The sequence below is a fragment of the Saccopteryx bilineata genome, chromosome 1, assembly GCF_036850765.1.
Source record: "Saccopteryx bilineata isolate mSacBil1 chromosome 1, mSacBil1_pri_phased_curated, whole genome shotgun sequence".
In the NCBI taxonomy this organism is placed as follows: Eukaryota; Metazoa; Chordata; class Mammalia; order Chiroptera; family Emballonuridae; genus Saccopteryx; species Saccopteryx bilineata.
This window is the reverse complement of record NC_089490.1, coordinates 110,871,108-110,890,742: the sequence shown is the minus strand read 5'-3', so window position 1 is coordinate 110,890,742 and position 19,635 is coordinate 110,871,108. Positions and strand designations below refer to the sequence as shown.

At 38.8% G+C, this 19,635-nt stretch overlaps 1 protein-coding gene across 2 annotated transcripts in view; it reads left to right on the top strand.

The window, feature by feature from the left end:
• Positions 1-6,128: 6,128 nt before the first annotated feature.
• STYK1 (serine/threonine/tyrosine kinase 1) overlaps positions 6,129-19,635 on the top strand; it is a 33,457-nt gene continuing 19,950 nt past the window's right edge. The window contains exons 1-6 of one of the 2 annotated variants that reach the window (XM_066264252.1): positions 6,129-6,526; positions 11,009-11,150; positions 14,171-14,319; positions 15,242-15,376; positions 17,799-18,065; positions 19,153-19,334. In XM_066264252.1, the coding sequence (XP_066120349.1) occupies positions 14,256-14,319; positions 15,242-15,376; positions 17,799-18,065; positions 19,153-19,334 (648 nt within the window). In that variant the 5' untranslated portion in view covers positions 6,129-6,526; positions 11,009-11,150; positions 14,171-14,255. The remainder of the gene's footprint in view (positions 6,527-11,008; positions 11,151-14,170; positions 14,320-15,241; positions 15,377-17,798; positions 18,066-19,152; positions 19,335-19,635) is intronic. The other variant, XM_066264243.1, reaches the window with a different exon arrangement.

The following is a 19,635-nucleotide window of genomic DNA, read 5'->3' as shown; positions in this document are numbered from 1 at the left end:
ATTTGGCCCTGGCTGGATAGCTTTGTTAGTTAGGGGATCATTCTGATGAGCAGAGGTTGCCAGTTCGATCCCTGGTCAGAGCACATACAAGAACAGATTGATGCTTCTGTCTCTCTCTTTCCTCTCTCTCTAAAACAATCAATCAATAAATTTAAAAAAATAAAGTTTATTTGATCTCAGATTTTTTTTCAAAGTGCATCTCATTTTACTTTTCTCTACATGCATTAATCTTTGTCTCCCTAATAATCATTAGTGGCGATATATGAAAGGAGAAAAAGTATGATCAATAAATGATAGAGCAATAGATTGAGTTGGATTGAAATACTTTGAAATACCATAACCTTAACCACAGCTTAACAAATCCCCCAAACATTTGCTATAGAAAAGCTTTAACTGTGGGAAGAGAGGGTCTTAAAAAGAGATAGTGATGGGCATGGGTTGGTGGGGAAAACGTGGTGATTTTATCTTGGATCTGAAATATCTTAATTTTTGTATTTTTCTGAAGCTGGAAACGGGGAGAGACAGTCAGACAGACTCCCGCATGCACCCTACCGGGATCCACCCGCACGCCCACCAGGGGCGACGCTCTGCCCACCAGGGGGCGATGCTCTGCCCCTCCGAGGCGTCGCTCTGCCCCTCCGAGGCGTCGCTCTGCCGTGACCAGAGCCACTCCAGCGCCTGGGGCAGAGGCCAAGGAGCCATCCCCAGCGCCCGGGACCATCTTTGCTCCAATGGAGCCTTGGCTGCGGGAGGGGAAGAGAGAGAGACAGAGAGGAAGGGGGGGTGGGTGGAGAAGCAAATGGGCGCTTCTCCTATGTGCCCTGGCCGGGAATCGAACCCGGGTCCCCCGCACACCAGGCCGACGCTCTTCCGCTGAGCCAACTGGCCAGAGTCCGAAATATCTTAATTCTAAAAGGTCCTTTTACACGTTTTATCTCATTTGTTTTATAAAAGTGTCCCTGGTTAGTAGTATAAGGAAGGATTATGATGACCAATTATGCTATCGATTAGGAATTAAAACCCAAGGAAGTGATAAAACTGGCCCCAGATGACATAAAAACACAGAGGTGAGGGGCTGCCAATTTTGCCAATTTAGAAGCTTTTTAGAGCTTGGTGAATTTCCTCTGTATTAATTTAGAAAGGAAGGTATGAGGCAACGTTCCCTAATTTGGCTACACATTGAAATTAAACCTTGGGGGCGTTAAACAAATCCCTGTACCCAGTTCCCTTTCCCAGAGTCTGATTCTGACTTAGCTGGTGCATCCTGGGCACCAAGATGTGGACAAGGCTCCTCAAGGACAGCCACACTGGTTTTAGTTTGGGGAGTTAGAGTCTAGGAGGAGAAGTCCCAAATCTGCTACATCCAGTTTTACTGTAAGTGTGTAATTTAATTTTAAATTAAAAAATTACAAAGTAATTTATAAAATAGAACAATAGCTTGACAACTTAAGATTTGAAAGAAGCAGATACTATGCAGAGGAAGGTGAGAAAATGATAGTAGAAGCCTAGCTAAGATTTACTGTAAGGACACATTAAACTTAGATCCCAGGAAATAATTCTCTTATTCCCGTGTGATATGTAGACATATGAGTATTCTAATTATGGTATTATGTCATGATGTTGATGCTGCACAGGATGAAGTTCTCATCCAAAGAAGAGGTCATTTGAAGATGCCATAATTAGAAAAGTGATAATAATAATTGTTACAAGAATATTTTTATTCCTATAATTATTATAGAAATAGTGACATTTACTATGTGCTAGATATTGTTCTAAGTATTGTGTATTTTTTACATTGACTTTTCATGGGATAATACTGTAAACCCATTTTAACAGATGAGAAAACTGAGGTTTAGGAGAGGTTAATTGGCTCAAGTGTACACAGCTAGTTAGTAGTAGAGATGGTGTATTGAATTTCAGAAATGGACTGTGCTATGCTTCTGAAACTTGTAACAAAAATGTAAAGCAAGCAGAATCTTAGGAATATGCATTTTTGGCCATTATTGTGGAAGATATAAAAGATCTTAAGGAAAGAAGTGTCTGAAAACGACATCTCTCCTACATATAAATTCAGAACAGAGAAAGTAAAAGATGAAGACAGATGGCTAAGGTTGGGCCAGCTGTTGGGCCATGGTGTGTTTATATTAAGATAAGGAACCAGTTATAGTAGAATTGCAAACTTCTACTTAAGGAAACACTCACCCACACACCTCACACACCCATATCTACTTTCATGCACACACACGGGTTCTGCACTTTTTGCTCATTGAATTTGTTTTCCAATTGTTCTCTCAGTATTAGCAAGTCCTTCACACTTTCCTTGCATTACACATGTATGCCAATTCTTCGAAGGAAAGCAACACTTTTTTGAGACTATTGTGGTGGAGCAGTCATAGTTAAAGTTGGAGAACCTAAGTACAATGTAATAATCAGGAACACTAAGTTGGAACCCTTGTTCTGAAAAGTAATTATAGTACACAAATGCAGTCTTGCTTAGAAGAACATGTAGCTATTACCACTGAAGAGCACAATTTCATTTCATCAATTTTCACTGGAATCCTTTGAGGTAAGTGGGCACGATTATCTTAGTTGTATAAATTAAGAAACCAAGGCTTTATGAGGTTAAGATGAATCCATCTTGCATCTCTGGTCCTTGTGTTCTTTGTTCTATACCAGAGTTTGATGGAGATGATACATTAACTTTGTTCCTGGGAGTTCCAAGTTGGCTGTCTCCCAGGTAAGAAAGGTAATGCCTTTATCAAGCAATAGGAAGAACTAAACTCCAGGCTTTCACCTTGATTTTAGGCCAAGAGAGCCTTCCAAGAAGCCATAAATCTTGATTTAGTGATTCTCCCTCATGTTTAATTCTTTTTTATTAATTTATTGATATTTTTTAAAGAGAGTGAGGGGGGTGGGAAGGGAAAGATAGAGAGAGAAACATTGATTTATTGTTCAGTTTATTTATGCATTTGTTGCTTGATTTGTATATGTGCCCTGACTGGGGATCGAACCCACAACCTTGGTGTATCAGGATGATGATCTATCTAATTGAGCTACATACCCAGTCTCCCCTTATCTTTAATTCTGATCATTAGATCTTTGGAAGATTTTTTTTTTCCTTCTGTGTTTTCTATCACCCTCAGTCAATTTTCTTCTTTTGATGTCTCCGCTTGCAAATTGTTTGGCCTTCCAAACTTTCTTCTTTCCATTTCCTTATTATAAAATAATTAAGACTTAATTCAGCTATATCTGATTGGCACAGCTATAGGACAACCTCCAGATCTGGGAGACGGGTGAAGAAGGGAGGGAGGAAGGGAGAGAATGACACATATTTATTGTCTGTAATGGGCCTGGCACTGTACTAGGTATTTTACATAAATCCATATACCTCTTGTGGACAAAAAATAAAAGTACGATGGAATGTAACCTCACAGGGTGATTTGATCATAGATTCCTAACTGAGCAGGTCATACTGAGTAGTCATGCCCCAGGTATAAAACATTTTAGGAAAAAGTTTTATCTTTGCCTTAATCAAGCCTGTCTATTGTTTCTGTACATTTAGATTAACATGTCTGAAATAATCACCCTCAAGAGAGCATATAATCTTGTTCACTATCCTATAATCCAATCTCTACCTTGCTTTCTCTTCCCTCCTTAATAGCAAATGCATGAAAGAAGCTGCAAAACTGTTATTCTCTGGAGCATTTTAGATCTTGCTCCCTGGCATATGTCATCAGTTTGGCTCATATAAACTCATAACAATTTTCTACAGGCTTGGATTTTTTTTAGATGATTTTTATGTCAACACTTTCAAGTCTTGGAAGGTAGATATTTGTGCTTTCATTGATCACATTTTGTATGTACCCTGATGGAGAATCAAACCCACAACCTTGGTGTTTTGAAACATTGCTCTAACTGACTAGCTAATTAATCAGGGCCAAAGGTAGATATTATTGTCTCCACTTTACAGATAGAAAAACAGAGGCACAGTAAGTTACAATACCATATACACAGTCATGATGAAGGTAGAACTGAGATTCAAATAGATGCCCACAAAACTAGGCCACCAACTTACATCATATGCAAGAATAAGCTCAAAATGGATTAAAGAGTTAAAGGTAAGTCACAAAACCATAAAAATCCTGGAAGAAAACATAAGCAGTAAAATTTCAGATATTTCTTAGTAATATTTTTGCAGATATATCTCTTTGAGCAAGGGACACAAAGGAAAATATAAACAAATGAGACTACATTAAACTAAAAAGCTTTTGCACAGCAAAACAAACAAAAAACTACCACCAACAACAAAAAAAACCCATCAACAAAATGAAAGGAAACTCACTGAATGGGAGAACATATTTGCCAATGACACATTTGATAAGGGGTTAAAATCCAAAATATATAAGGAATTTATACAACTCAACACCAGGACAACAAACAATCCAATTGAAAAATAAATGGCCAAAGGCCCTGAATAGATAATTCTCCAGAGAAGACACAATAGAATGCCAATAGACAGGTGAAAATATGCTCAATGTCACTAAATATCAGAGAAATGCAAATTAAAACCACAATGAGATATCACCTTATGCCTCTCAGACTGGCTATCATCAGTAAAGCAACAAACAACAAGTGCTGGTGAAGATGTGGAGAAAAGAGAATGCTGGTGCACTGTTGATAGGAATATAGACTGGTGCAACCACTGTGGAAAACACAATGGAGTTTCCTTCAAAAATTAAAAATGGAACTGCCTTCTGACCCAGAGATCCCACTTCTGGAAATATATATGAAAAAACCCAAAACATTAATTGAAAAGAATATATGCACCCTTGCATTCATTGCAGCATTATTTACAATAGGCAAGATCTAGAAACAGCACAAGAGCCCATCAGTGCATAAGTGGATAAGAAAAAAGCTGTGGTACATTTACACAGTGAAATACTATGCAGTTGTAAAAAAAAAAAAAAAAGAAATCTTATCTTTTGTGAAAGTGTGGATGGACCTGAGGATTATTATGTTAAGTGAAATAAATCAGTCAAGGAAAGACAAAGCCATATAATCTCACTTATAGCTGGAATCTAATGAACAAAATAAACTGACGACCAAAATAAAAACAGGGAGATGGACAGCTGTCAGAGGGGAGGCGGGCTGAGGGACTAGAAGGTGAAGGGATTAAACAAACAAACAAAATATATACATATAACACATAGACACAAACAACAGTGTGGTGCTAGCCAGAGGAAAGGGGGTGGCAGCTAAGTGGAGGTGGGCAAAGGGTGGGAGAAATAGAGACAGAAAGAGCTTTTCTTGGGGTGACAGGAGCACAACGTGGTGTGCAGATGGTGTTATATTGAGTTGTACACTTGAAAACTGTATGGTTTTGTAAACCAATGTCACCCCAATAAATTCAATTTAAAACAAAACAAAACAAATAGAAGCCCAATTCTAAAGCTTTTTAAGTACTATCCTTTAGGAAATTATAGGTAGGGTAGGGATGGGAATGAAACTTCTGAAATTCTGGGGCTGCCATGGTACAGGTATGAAGATGAAGGTCCTGGGGAGCCCTCAGGATTGGAGAGTGGCCAGGTGGAGTAACTGGTTGAGGGGACAGTCGGTTGGCCTGCCGTCTGCTCTGTGATTCATTTCCTGCTGCTCTCTGTAGGTCTTCACAGCCTGCAAGAGAGTGTCTTGGTCCTTAGAAGGGGAGGAATGGCACCTCCAGGTGATATGCCAAATACTTGATGAGTTACTTACCAGAACTAGAACTTTTAACCTCTGACTGGGTTATCAGTGATTCCTGCGGCTCCTGGGCTGCCCCACCCCCGCCCCCAAGCACGCTCACACTCACCCACTCCTACCGGGGAATCTGCTCTCTGCTTCTGCTCCCGCTCCTGCTCTTCGCCCTGCAGAATTAGATTGTTAAGTGTTCCCAGAAGTGTCTTTTTTCTTTCTTTTTAAAATCTTCCACATATTTGTTTTATTTACCTGGGATTACATTTCATGTTTAGAATCTTTACAGTGTCACGCCCTGTTTGACACAGTACATACTAAGGTAAACAGCAGCTGATTGGATTTCCTGATTGTGCAATCTCCTGGCCATTGGTCTCCCTGCCGGCTGGGTCTGGGGCTCATTTATCAGAAGCTAAGAGGCTGTGTGCGGCGCACCGGGACGCGTGCTTCTGAGTGTGTGTGTGTGTGTGTGTGTGTGTGTGTGTGTGTGTGTGTATGAGATCCTGTAATCTTTTGCAAAGTCTCTATCCTCCACAGCTGGGGCTCTCCTCTCTGCCAGAGAGCAGTGGAGGAGAGAGGCCAGAAGACAAATTGATCTCCTTTCTTATAAGGGCAAACAGCAAAAGATTTTTAATGTAACAGAGTCCCCCCATCAGAAGAAAAAGTGGAGCAAGATGAGTCACAAAGAGGGAGACTGATCCTTGAAAAAGCAGTGTGACTGGCAACAGTGGGAACAAGGTGTGTGAAAGAAGCTGGAAGAGCAGCACGTGCCGACGTCTTCTGAAGTGTCCATCAGGTAGGACAAAGGAGACCGATGGGTGGGAGGCAAATCTGTGTTTAGAGCAGGGTGCCCTTTGTGTATTGACTTTTCCCTCTTCTTGACAGCCTTGATTCCGGGCTAGGAAAATTGCCTGTTGATCAGTAATCCCAGGAAGAAGAAATAATCAGTGGGAGAATATCTAATTTAAGATATATTATTTCTGAGTCAGACAGAGAAAGAAAAAATCCCATAAGATTTCCTTATATGGAGAATCTAAAAGACAAAATAAAACAGAAACAAACTCATAGACAAAGAGAATATTATGATGGTTGTCTGAGGGGATGGGGGTTTGGGCGGATGGGTGAAAGAGGAGAAAGGATTAAGATGTACAAGTTATCAGTTATAAAAATAGTCATGGAGAGGTAAAATATAACAGAATATAGTTAATAATATTGTAAAATTATATTAATAATAGTATTGTAATAACTTTCTTGTGTCAGACAAGTACTAGATTTATCAGGGTGATCACTTCATAGTTATATAAATGTCTAATCACTATGTTGTACATTTGAAACTAAGATAATATTTTATGTCAACTGTAATTGAAATTTTTTTTAATTATAAAAAGAAAACTGAACCTCCCTTACTCCTTTATCCTCCCCCCCCAAAAAAAGCATTTTTTGACATTTTTGGGAATTATAACCCATTTGAGAATCTAATGAAAGCTAAAGAACATCTGCTTCAAAGATATGAAAATATTACAAAAATACACATTTGGACTGAAAGTTAATGTTTTGGTAAATGCTCTTTTGATGACAAAATAAACCAACAAATAAAATTAATTTTAAAAAACCCTGGCCGGGTGCTCTGTTGGTTAGAACATCATCCTGTATGCCAAGATTGTGGGTTCGACCTTTGGTCAGGGCACATACAAGGATCAACCAATGAGTGCATAAATAAGTGCGACAACAAATTGGTGGTTCTCTCTCCCTCTCTCTCTCTCTCTTTCTCTTTCTCTTTCTTTCTTCCTTTCTCTCTCTAGAATCAATACATAAAAATTTTAAAACAACAAAAAATATTTTATTTCTGGGTTTTTGAGGTTTGAATGTAGTAGATGCACAATTGTGGAATCGGGAACATGATAGAATGACAATTATAATAAAAATAAATAACTTGAATTTGTATAACACCTCAAAGGTAATGAAATGCGTTCACCTGTGTGATCATACTTCAGATCTGATGCAGCTTGTGGTGTTAGCACTGCACTTCTGATCTACGTGTTATGGGGCCTGTCTGTCCTGCAATCACTTTGCTCCATTACTGAGTTAACTTTCTAGGAGGAGCCAAGATACAAATTAGCCTTCCTCGTCTCTACTGTATATTATCTGTGTTTCAGGAATTCTTGAGATCAGTTAAAAATAAGAAGCAAGAAACACTGGTAACTCTCGGTCTTATTGCCCAAAGAGCTTTCTTTGAACAGTGTCAGGACTCCAGCCACCGTGGCAGAGCCTGTTTCCCACAGTCCCTCTGGGTAATGCACCTTAGGAGGTATCACCAGGCATAAAGCAAGTTATCTACATAAGTGTGATTCTCTAGATGTAAGGAATGTCACTTATTCAGTGTGCCCTTCCATGTATTCTGTTCTCTAACAAATTTGCTTCAATAGTGCCTTGGCTGAATAGCTTGGTTGGTTTGAGTATCGTCCTCATATGCAAAAACACTGTGGGTTCGATTTTCTGCCAGGCACATACAGGAACAGATTGATGTCTCTCTCTCTCTCTCTCTCTCTTCCTCTCTCTCTATAAATAAATTAAGAAACAAAAACAAAAGACAACTTTGCTTCAGTAGAAAGGTGGAGAGTCTGGGCCACTGTGTGAATCAGCATAATGGGGAAGTGCTCAGACCTCTGGGACTTCTGGCCCTTTCTAAACAAACTTTTAGGCTCACCATGAAAGATTGTTAGTCCTGGAAACTAGGCCCTTTCCTTCAAAAAGCAGAAGATAGAAATAGGATCCAAGAAACTGAACAAAGAAAATGATCCAAGGTTCCATACTCTGGTGAGCACTGGAAGATTTCTAATTCTACCCTTATCTTCAGAATACATGTTGAAGACAGATATGCAAGTATCGTCTGTCCCCCTATAAGACCTTAGAGAAGACACAGGCAGAGTCTGCTCATCTGTTCTTTCCAATTCATGGTATTTTTGTTGATGAAATTTGGTTTCAGCATTCTGGTTCCCATGGTTCTTTCGGTTTCTGACACAAACTCTTTTTAACACTATGGATCTTGTCCATTTGAATGACAAGTACATATAAAGAGAAAGCTGTCTAAGGAACATTGGGGTTGTAATTAAAGGACTGGAGTGTGGAACCTTACTCTGCCATTTACTTGCTGTTTTTTTTTTTTAACCTGGCTAATTCAGAACTTCCTGTCTTAATCACATAATACCTGGCATATTGTAGTTGTTCAGTATATATTTATTGGATCTGAAAATAGGAGGGACAGCTTGTTTTCAGAATGATGGAGTGAAGTAATTCTAAAATGCTTTAGATCTGAGCAGTTCTCTATTATGCTTGCAACTTAACATGTTCATTAGAGTTTTTTGTTTGTTTTTGTTTCTTTTGCTAGATAGCTCATGAGTAAGAATGAAAGGGAGAGGAGAAGGCTGAGTGACAGAGCTGTAAAGCAGAGTCTCAGTCTGGGGGCTGCTGTCTCCATACATGATATGCCCCTCACTTTAAGTTTTTTCGCCCTCTTCCCCATAGTTCATATCTATGAATAACTGCCTTAACCCCGTGTGGCACCATCTAGGAAGGTCAGTCATTTGTCTCTATAAAAAGAACATGGCTGGTAGATTCACTTGCATTAATTGATATGCAGGCGGTAAGTTTGTGGGTGAGGCTAGCATTGCAGATTTAATCACACCTTCAACAGCACCAGATGTTATACAGAGGTCAATCAAAGAATTTCTCTCAATACATAAGCAGTGTATAAGATTATGAATCTAATTTTTCCAGTTTTATTTGTAGTTATATTTTGTAAGAAGAGTTTCTTCTGAACACTCATGAGTAAATTGCTGATTATGTCTGGGAAACAAAATGTGTTAACCGGACAGAAATGTCACTAGTGACAGCTGTGTTATTATTGTTGCAGATAGAACTATCTTTGGGTGTAAAACAGATGTAGCGATGCAGTGTGTCATTGTGTTTGCATTGTGAGCTTGTGTAAGAGTTTGGAGAGTTAATATTACTATTTAGTTCAATTCTGGTTATAATTATTAACTTCTATCATCTCCAGCCTATGCATTTGCAAGGATTTGGGGTGAATTTCACCTCCCATTCCACTCTCATCCTCTTCCTCTCTGTATCTCATTCTTCATTGTGCTATTCCCCCTGCTAGTTTTTGAACTAATGAGAGGGGATAACCTTTTTAATATGCTAACAGAAAGTCAGAAGCAAGTGGGTAAAAATAAGGAATAACAATCACAAGTGAAGCAATATTATTTTTAATTAGATCCCTGCCTGAAGAGCTTGGCACTGTAAATATGTGTAAACTGTAGGTAAGCTGTACACATATTTTCCAACTCTTAACTATAATGATCAGAATAAACAATTTCACAACTTCACTCTATTCTTAATTCCAGTGTCCAGAATTTCATAATATGTGCCACTTAAGTGAAAACTACAGAATCAGCCAACTATTTATTCATTGTCTCAATTAGTGTTGTATAAAAAGGAAATATTTTGTTTAAAAAAATAAGTGACATGCACCTGACCTGGCGGTGGCACAGTGGATAGAGCATCGGACTGCGATGCGGAGGAACCAGGTTTGAGACCCTGAGGTCGCCAGCGTGAGCGTGGGCTCATCTGGTTTGAGCAAAGCTCACCAGCTTGGACCCAAAGTCACTGGCTCGAGCAAGGGGTTACTCAGTCTGCTGAAGACCCACAGTCAAGGCACATATGAGAAAGCAATCAATGAACAACTAAGGTGCCACAATGAAAAATTGATGATTGATGCTTCTAATCTCACTCCATTCCTGTTTGTCTGTCCCTATCTCTCTCTCTCTCTGACTCTCTCTCTGTCTCTGTAAAAAAAAAAAAAAAAAAAAAAAAAAAAAAAAAAAAAAAAAAAAAAAAAGGTGACATGCAGCTAAAGAAAATTAGACTTGCATAGGGGCTACAGAGGAGGTAGATCTTTCCCTTGTGACCGATGGGCACAACTGCTCAGACTGGTGTTGTGCACCTGTCATTGAGCATTGGAGCAGGAGCCTTGGGTAGGAAGGGAACCTTTAAAGATACTTTGATAAACAATGGCATGGAAGGATAAGGCATATGGGATTATGTTTTATGTACTTAAGAATTTAACAGTCCAGGTAAGAGAAGAAACAGTAGCGTGTGTGTGTGTGTGTGTGTGTGTGTGTGTGTGTATGTATATATATATATATTTAAATATATTTATTATATATATATTTAAATCTAATTCTTCTATTTTACATACTTTTTTCTTTATTTATTTTAGAGAGGAGAAAGACAGAGAGAGAGAAAAAGGGGAGGAGCAGGAAGCACCAACTGCCATATGTGCCTTGAGCAGGCAAGCTCAGGGTTTCAAACTGGCAACCTTAGCATTCCAGGTCAATGCTTTATCTACCGTGCCACCACAGGTCAGGCTACTTTTTTTCTTTAAAAAAAAACAAACAACAAAAACACAGTGAGAAACTGTCTGAATGTAATTGAAGAGGACAGAGTATTGGTCATATTGTACAGAAATATTGGTCAGGAACATTTTTTTAATAGTCAGATGGGTTAGAATCTAACCCACTGGAAGAATCATCCTAGGTTTTGGAATTAATGCATGCTGTTTTTCAGCATGACACAGAATAGGCAGGCAAAGTCATGTGGTAATTGAAATACTAATTACAGGAAGAAAAATGATATAGAGAAGAATATTGTTATAAGTGAATATGAGCTCTTCTGCTAGAAGTGCTTTGGTAGGCTTTGTGAGGTAAATTGGTTTCCTATATGGAATTTCATGGATATATGGGTATGCCTGGTGCATATACCTTAAAATATCTAGATTTATTTGGCATATTCCATACGCCTAGACCAACTGTAATCTTTGGAAAGAGCTGATTATACAAACAGCAGGAAAGCAATTTATACATTTATTTATACATCACACTATATCTTTATTTCCTTGTTCCAGCATCTAGTTTCATTGGGAGTCTAGGTGTTATTAAGACTAACCTCTTTAGGCTCTGGATGGGTAGCTAAGTGGGTAGAGCATCAACTAGGTGCACTGAGGTCACGAATTTGATTCCAGTCAGAGCATGTAGAAGAAGCGATCACTGAGTGCACAACAAAAAATGGAACAACTAAGAACAATGAGTTGATGCTTCTCTTTCTTCCCTCACGTCTATCTCCCTTCCTCTTTCTCTTTCTCAAATCAATGGAAGAAAAAAAAGACTAACTTTTTTAAACTATCAATGCACAAATAAAACCAATATTGAGAATGTTTTTTTAGGAAATACCATACAAGGGCATATTGTATCCAAAGGTGGGTGTTCTGTAATAAACGTGTTCTGTCTAGGTGCAGGGGTATAAACACGGATATGAGACCCCGGGTGTAGGCATGTTGGCCATTTGCCTAAGATTGAGAGTGGCCACTGTGTGCAGCTGTGTGCACGGATACATGTGCATGCTGGGCTTTAAACGACTTCCTTCAGTTTGTGTTGGGGCGTGTGGTTTGGACCTGGGCAGAGGTCACAAATTTGAGCTAGTAGCTGCTGACAGATCTCGCACTTGCACTATGGTCAGACAGTTTGCTCGCAGGACCTACTCCTCAGGAAACCGAACTCATTACACTGGCTGCTCCCTGAATGAAAATAATTACATTTGATAATGTGCTGAAAAGGAAGTAAGAGGAAAGAAAAACAAGGAGAATGGCAGTGAGGAATTTTCCAATAGCTCCTGAATTCTTCTGGGTGAATGTATTTTATTTTTAAAACCTTCTTCATTTCACTATCTCCAGGCTGTTTGTTGCCCTATTATTGGCACTTTTCCTTCCATTTGGTCTTATGGAATTGTAGAAACTTTCTCGATCTCTTTTACCTTGCCGTTTTGGCTTACAAACTAAATGAGGTGGACTTTGCTGTTTTATTATTCATGGACTTCACAAATTCCTTGCTATGAACAAACCCATGGATAAGAAGTTACTTCTCATCTCTGCAATTTTTCTCCTTCAGGCTAATCCTCTGTTTACTTGGGCTTCTGACCAGTCACACACCTGTCTGTTTCCAAGTTGTAAAAAAAAATTTTAACTTTCAACCTCCATACATGCTCATGGAAAGTCAGGAATAGTGAAAGGGGGCTTGGCTGGAGCTGGCAGATTTCTTTACATATGTGTTTCAAGCACTACAAAACTCTGCCTCAGTAGATGGCATTATGGTTATTAGTATCAACAATAAAACACAATATGTATTGTAATATGGTTAATGTAACACATGCACAATATAGTGTGTCATATAAACTACAATTCTAATTTTCAAAATTTTACCTTGTTATCAAATCACTACAAGAGTAGATCACATATATAGGACTACCTAGACAGTGGAAAATCACTATATTTTGTTTCAGATTAAGTATAAATAGAATTAAATAAGTAGGCATTGCTGATCATAGAGCCAGGGGATACTCTTGTTAACAAAAATAAACTTTGTAAATATGTGGAAGGGTGGTAACTCTCAGTTCTCTTCAGTAAGAAAGAGCCAGAATTTTGGAGGTATCATTTCAAATATATACTTATTGTATGGAATTAAAAGTGATTCACATAAAGAATCTCTGTAGTGACTGTAATTTACTTGAAGGAGAACTGGGAACTGGACAAATGGAGAAGGATGAGTTGAGAGTAAAAATTTTATAATATATAGTTTTGCATTTTTACTTTTGAACCATATGATTATATTTTCTTTTTGAGAGAGAGAGAGAAAGAGAAAGAGAAAATGGCTTGATACTGACATTCCTTTTAATATATATACTGATAAGAATGAATGTTTGTGTTTATCTACTCATAATGGGCCAGGGCGACTCAAAGCTTTGAGAGCTGCAGGATTAAATAACTCTTATTGATAGTTGTCTCAATGAATAGCTCTCTGTTCATTGGTTGTGCAGTGGGAGAATGTTTCAGAGAATGAAAGAAAATTTACAACTCATCTTTCTTGACATCTGCCAACTATTTATTCACTGTCTTCATTCACTTTCTATAAAACAGAAATGAAATACAGGGCGGTACAAAAGTAGGTTTATAGTTGTGACTATATAAAGCATTGCTTTTTCTTGTCTTATTATGTATTAATTATTGCATTATTTTCCGTACAAACAAGTGCTCAGACTGGTGCTATGAACCTGTACTTAACACTGGAGCAGGAGTCCTGGGTAGGAGGAGATCCTTCAGAAATACTTTCAGAAGCAATGGCATGAAAGGATAAGATCCAATGAGGGTTGTGCTTGTATATAAAATAGAAAAATGCCAGGAAAAGAATTACTTCGTCCAGCCTGAATATTAAGTGGACGGACAGAGATGAATGTAGGGCTCAGAAAGTTCCAGGTAGCCATTTACTAAATATCTAGTGATCTGTGGGTGTGTTTTAAAGTTTTCTGTGTGCTGAATTTTATTTTTTTTCAGAACAACTTGATCCTTGGAAATTATTCTCAGCCGTGCTCTGTTCATCCTCTGTGGATCAAGCATAGAGGCGGACAACTGTGTGGCAATGGGAGATGAGAGGGGTATGACACGAATGCTACTGGAATGCAGTCTCAGCGACAAGTTGTGTAGTAAGTATAGATATCTATGTTCTGAGCTTAGGATAATAAAGACTGAGGTCTGGATAGATCCAAGGAGGAGGATATTTTGATTTGCAGCAGGAATGAAGACAGTATTGGTAAAGAAGTGGACACTAGAGGCCATTTAAAAACTTTTTTTATTCATTGATTGATTTTTGAGAGAGAGGAAGGGGAGAAAGAGAGAGAGAAACAATGATTTGTTGTTCCACTCATTTATGCATTCATTGGCTGATTCTTATATGTGCCCTGAATGTGATCAAACCCACAACCTTGACATATGGAGACAGCACTGTAACCAACTGAGCTACTCAGCCAGGGCAAGGTCATTGTTTTTGAAAGGTGGTAAGTACCAGTCAGAGAGCGAGATGATGCGTTCTTTATCTTAGTAGGAAAAATAAGAGAAGAGGCACAGAATCTTTTTGGGCTAAGAAAGAGGAGTATTGGCATTTTTTTAAAATTTGTAATATATATATATTTTAGTGAGAAAGACAGAGAGAGGGACAGATAGGGAAAGACAGATAGGAAGGAGAGAGATGAGAAGCATCAATTCTTTGTTGTCACACCATATTGTTCATTGATTGCTTTCTCATATGTGTCTTTTCTGGAGGGTTACAGCTGAGCCAGTGACTCCTTGCTCAAGCCAGCGACCTTGGGCTCAAGCCAGTGACCATCGGGTCATGTCTATGATCCCATCCTCAAGCCAGTGGCCTCACACTCAAGCTGTTAAGCTCATACTGCCATTTTTTATTAGAGCGATGCCCCAATAGGGTTCCCATTGAGTGGAAGTAGAGTGGAAGATAAAAGAGATGAACACTTCAAGTATAATGAGCTGAGGACTGGTGGGTAGAGGAACTTGGTAAATATCGGGTCATCTTCTTTACTCTCTTCTCTTCCCATTTAATTTCCTACCCAGTTGTCTCGCAGCAGCAGAATGAAATCATCATCATCCCAGCCCTTCTTGTTGGTATCTCCCTCATCATTCTTGGGGTCATCCTGTGGCTTTTTATCAGAGGAAAAAGAGCTCAACAACAGTCTCCTGGACGCCAAGGTAAAGCTCAAACTGGGGCTGGACAGAGGCTCAGGGAAGATGGTGATTGCAGAAAAATAAAACCCAAGTCTAAGTTGGTCCATGTATAGAGGTCTAGGTCCCTGTAATAGAAGAGGAGACATATATCCCCTCTGGTGGAGTAGAAATAGGGATGAGCTATTTTTTAGGAAGTAGAGAACTCATGAGTAGAAACTCCCTATATGCTTGTTAGGTGAAATCTGAGTAAGCAAAGAGTCCTCATGTGACCTCTGTTGTCCTCTATATCTTATTGCATTATCAAATCCTTGGCCATCTGAATCTCTAAGGATCCGGGAGAAAGACCTAGCTGGTAAAGCCCAAGGCTTTGTTACCAGCTTTGAAGGATGACATCTTACTTTATAATTAATTCCAGCCTTACTCTCTGCCCCTGGAATACATGATGAAAAGGGCTAGCTTTCATTATAGCCTTTGAAGTGTTAAGTAGGAGATTACACACTGTTCTGGAGTATCACTGAGCATGTAATGAAAGAAAATTAGCTAGCACATGAAACCAAGACTAAAGACAAAAAAAAATAACTTGCCAGTAATATTAAACATTATAGTGGCTGATCCCTAATCTCTCTCTAAATCTTATCCCAATTCTTCTATAGTTCATACTTGTAGAAAACTTCTCAAAGAAACTGTTAAAACTCACCCTCACCACTAGTCACATTCTCTTTTGAATGTACTAAAATAAGGTCTTTAACCCCACCACTCCACCGAAACAACTCTTCCCAAGATCACCAATGACAGCTATGTGGAGTCCTCATCATTTTTGACCTTTCAAAATATTTGAAACAATTTTGTAGTTCTTGAAACACATTTTTCCCCTTAAATCTCTAGTCACTTTCTAAATGATCTCATTTTGAGTTTATAGATTCAAATGCTTTCTCTATTCTAATTATAGTCCTTCTTAAACTCCAGATTCTTATATTAAACCACCTACTTTGCAGTTGGGACCTAATACATATCTCATATGTAATATGTCCAAAACAAAGGTACTGAAATTCCCTCACAAGCATCCTCTGCCAATAGTCTTCCTGATCTTAGTAAAAGGCAAACCTAGTTTTCTATATGTTCAATCTAAGATATTAAAGATGTCCTTGAGTCCTCTCTCATTATTTATATCCAATCCATAACAAATCCTGTTATCCTACCTGTAAATTAAACTCATACCACTCTCACCACTTATAGATCATTGTAATACATTTCTACCTGGTTTCTTTACTTCTGCCCCTATTGCTTTATGGTGTGTTTGCTTCAGGTAGTAGAATGATTCTTTTAAAGTGTAATTCAGTCCTGTCAGTTCTCTGCTTGAAACTCCCCAGTAGCTTCTCATCTTAGAATGAAAAACGGCAAAGTCTTTCAATAGCCTTACATGATCTGGGCTTTCTCTGGCTTCCTCGCTTATAATTCTCCAGTTATTCCACTTGATACCAGCTGCACTGACTTCATTAGTCTTCCTCAAATATGCCAAACATGCTCCTTCTTCAATATTGTACTTTTGTACTTCCTGTTCCTTGTGTCTATAATACCCTCCTGATACCATATGGTTTACTTTCTAATTGTTTTCAAGTATTTCTCAAATGTCATCAGAAAGGCCTTTCCTGACCTTCAAACATGAAATAGTACCATTAATGCTTCTTATTCCCGTTTTCCTCCATAACATTCATCACCTGGTATAGTATTATCTGTTTCCTTTCTCCTACTACTAGAAAGTAACCATCATAAGAATCTTGACTTGGCCCATTCCCAACACCTAGAACAGTACTTGGCATGTAGAAGGTGATATCTGTTGAGTAAACTGATAAATTAGTGAATGAATGGAGGCATAATACAAAGAATGAGTGTCTTTATTTCAATAGAGAAAAGTTGGCTAAAGAAGGAAGAACATACCAGAAGAGTTTTGAATGAAACTCTAAGAAATGTGGAATAATTTGACCATGGGGACAATTTGAAAGAGAGAGAATAAGCATAGCTTAGAGCTGAATAGTTATCCATACCTCCCTGATATCTTTAGGAGCCATTTGATAGACTTAAATGACAGTCCCCACTGTCAGTTACCACCACCTGTAGGCATCTGTGGTTTCAATACCTATTTAGGAACTTCCTCAATTGTCTCCATATTATATTTACACTGAACTTTGATCCTGAGAGACAAAGAAAGAAAATGCCATTACCACTTTCCAGAGATCATCTTGAGTTGTCTTAGCAGTAATGAAATTATTATAAAAATTCTGCAAGGTTGGTATTAATGCTAGTTCACAGAGAAGCACCAGAAGATACCCCACAGTGGCTGGAAAAAAATTGTTAAACGAACTTCCTTGAAAGTTTGTTCCAAGTTCTGCTTTCTTGGAGTCTGGAGGGTAGGAAAAAGCTCGTAGACATCATCTCTTTGTTCTAGGCATTGCCTCTGTGCCTCCACTAAAGAGCCAAAATGATGAAGCAGGAGGACATGGAGGAAGTATGCTTGTGCCACTTAAGGAGACATCAGTGGAAAGCCTTCTACAAACTTCCACACACGCCCTGGCTAACCTGCAGGTGCCCCGGGAGCAACTCTCTGAAGCTCTGGAACAGATCTACAATGGTAGTTGTGGGGCCATCTATCGAACCAAGATGTATACTGGGGACCCTGCTGAGTCCAAGAGTATTGTCCTCAAGGCTTTAAAAGGTAAAAGTAGTTAGACTTCTATTTCCCTTTTTATTTTTCCAGTGTGAGCTCCCCCCAACAGTAAACACTAACCGGCTTTGCAGATATTAACATGTTAATCGCCCCTGGCCAGTTTGCTCAGTGGTAGAGCATCACTTGGTGTGTGGATGTCCAGGATTCCATTTCTGGTCAGAGCACACAGGAGAAGTGACCATTTTCTTCTCCACCCCTCCCCCCTTTTTCTTTCTCTCTTCCCTCCTACAGCCATGGCTCAATTGGTTCGAGCACATTTGCCCTGGGTGCTGAGGGTGGCTCTATGGAGCTTCCACCTCAGGCGCTAAAAATAGCTTGGTTGCAAGCGTGGTCCCAGACAGGCAGAGCATCAGCTTTAGATGGGGGTTGCCAGGTGGATCCTGGTAGGGATGCATGTGGGAGTCTGTCTATTTCTCCTTTTCTCACTGGGAAAAGGAGGAAAACAAAAAGCAAAAAAAGAAAACAAAAATACATGTTAATCAATAGCTAGTTGTAATCACAGTAGTGTGCAGAATAAAAAATGATTAATGATTAGAAAGTAAAAATTCAAGACAGCAACGTTTTTCCTTAACTCAACCTTGCCTAATAAGTCTGTTCAAATTGATTTTTTCATATTGGCTATTACTTTGATGAGGATATTGAGGGTGATTTTTCATTTTTCTTCACTATAGTATTTGATAGTTTTTCCCTGACATTATATTTGTTTCTTTGTTTGTTTAGTTATTTTATTTTTCTGATACTCATGATATGGGACAGTGATGGTGGATAGAACAAGGGTAGGATAAAGCAAGGTTGTTAATCAAAAGACCTAGATTATGGTAACATATTAATATGAACAAAATAGTTGCCTATTTGGGCAGATGAAAGACTACCTAGTTGAAAGACCTATACTTCCATGTTACCATTGACATAAAAGATCACTGAGGATCATCTTCTAAGTGGTTCCCTTTCTGTTTACTTTTTGTCTATATTCATTTCCCTTTAGAGCTTTGAGAATTAGCTGAGGTTGTATTCTTCCCATTTCATCCAAGAAGCTCTCACTGTTCACTGCCCATGGCTCTTCTGTTCTCCACAGAACCAGCTGGGCTCCATGAGGTACGGGATTTCTTAGGACGAATCCAATTCTATCAGTACCTGGGGAAGCACCAGAACCTGGTACAGCTAGAAGGCTGCTGCACAGGAGGAGAGCCACTCTATATGGTGTTGGAGGATGTAGCCCAGGGGGACCTGCTCAGCTTTCTCTGGACCTGTCGCCGGGTGAGCAGTAGGGTAGAGGTGTTAGAAAAAAAAGCTTTTACCTGTCTGATTAACTGTTCACATGTCAATTAGCCTGAAAAATGACAAAGTAGAGAGACATTATAATAGCATAACAGAGCAACTGAGTATCATCATCCAAGATAACTTTTTATGATGATAGCAGTGTTTTATACCTGCACTGTCCAATATGGTAGCCACTAATCACAAGTGTCCGTGGAACACTTGAAATGTGGCTGAAGTGACTGAGAAACTGAATTTTTAGTGTTACTGTATTTTCTTTTAAAGATTGTATTTATTCATC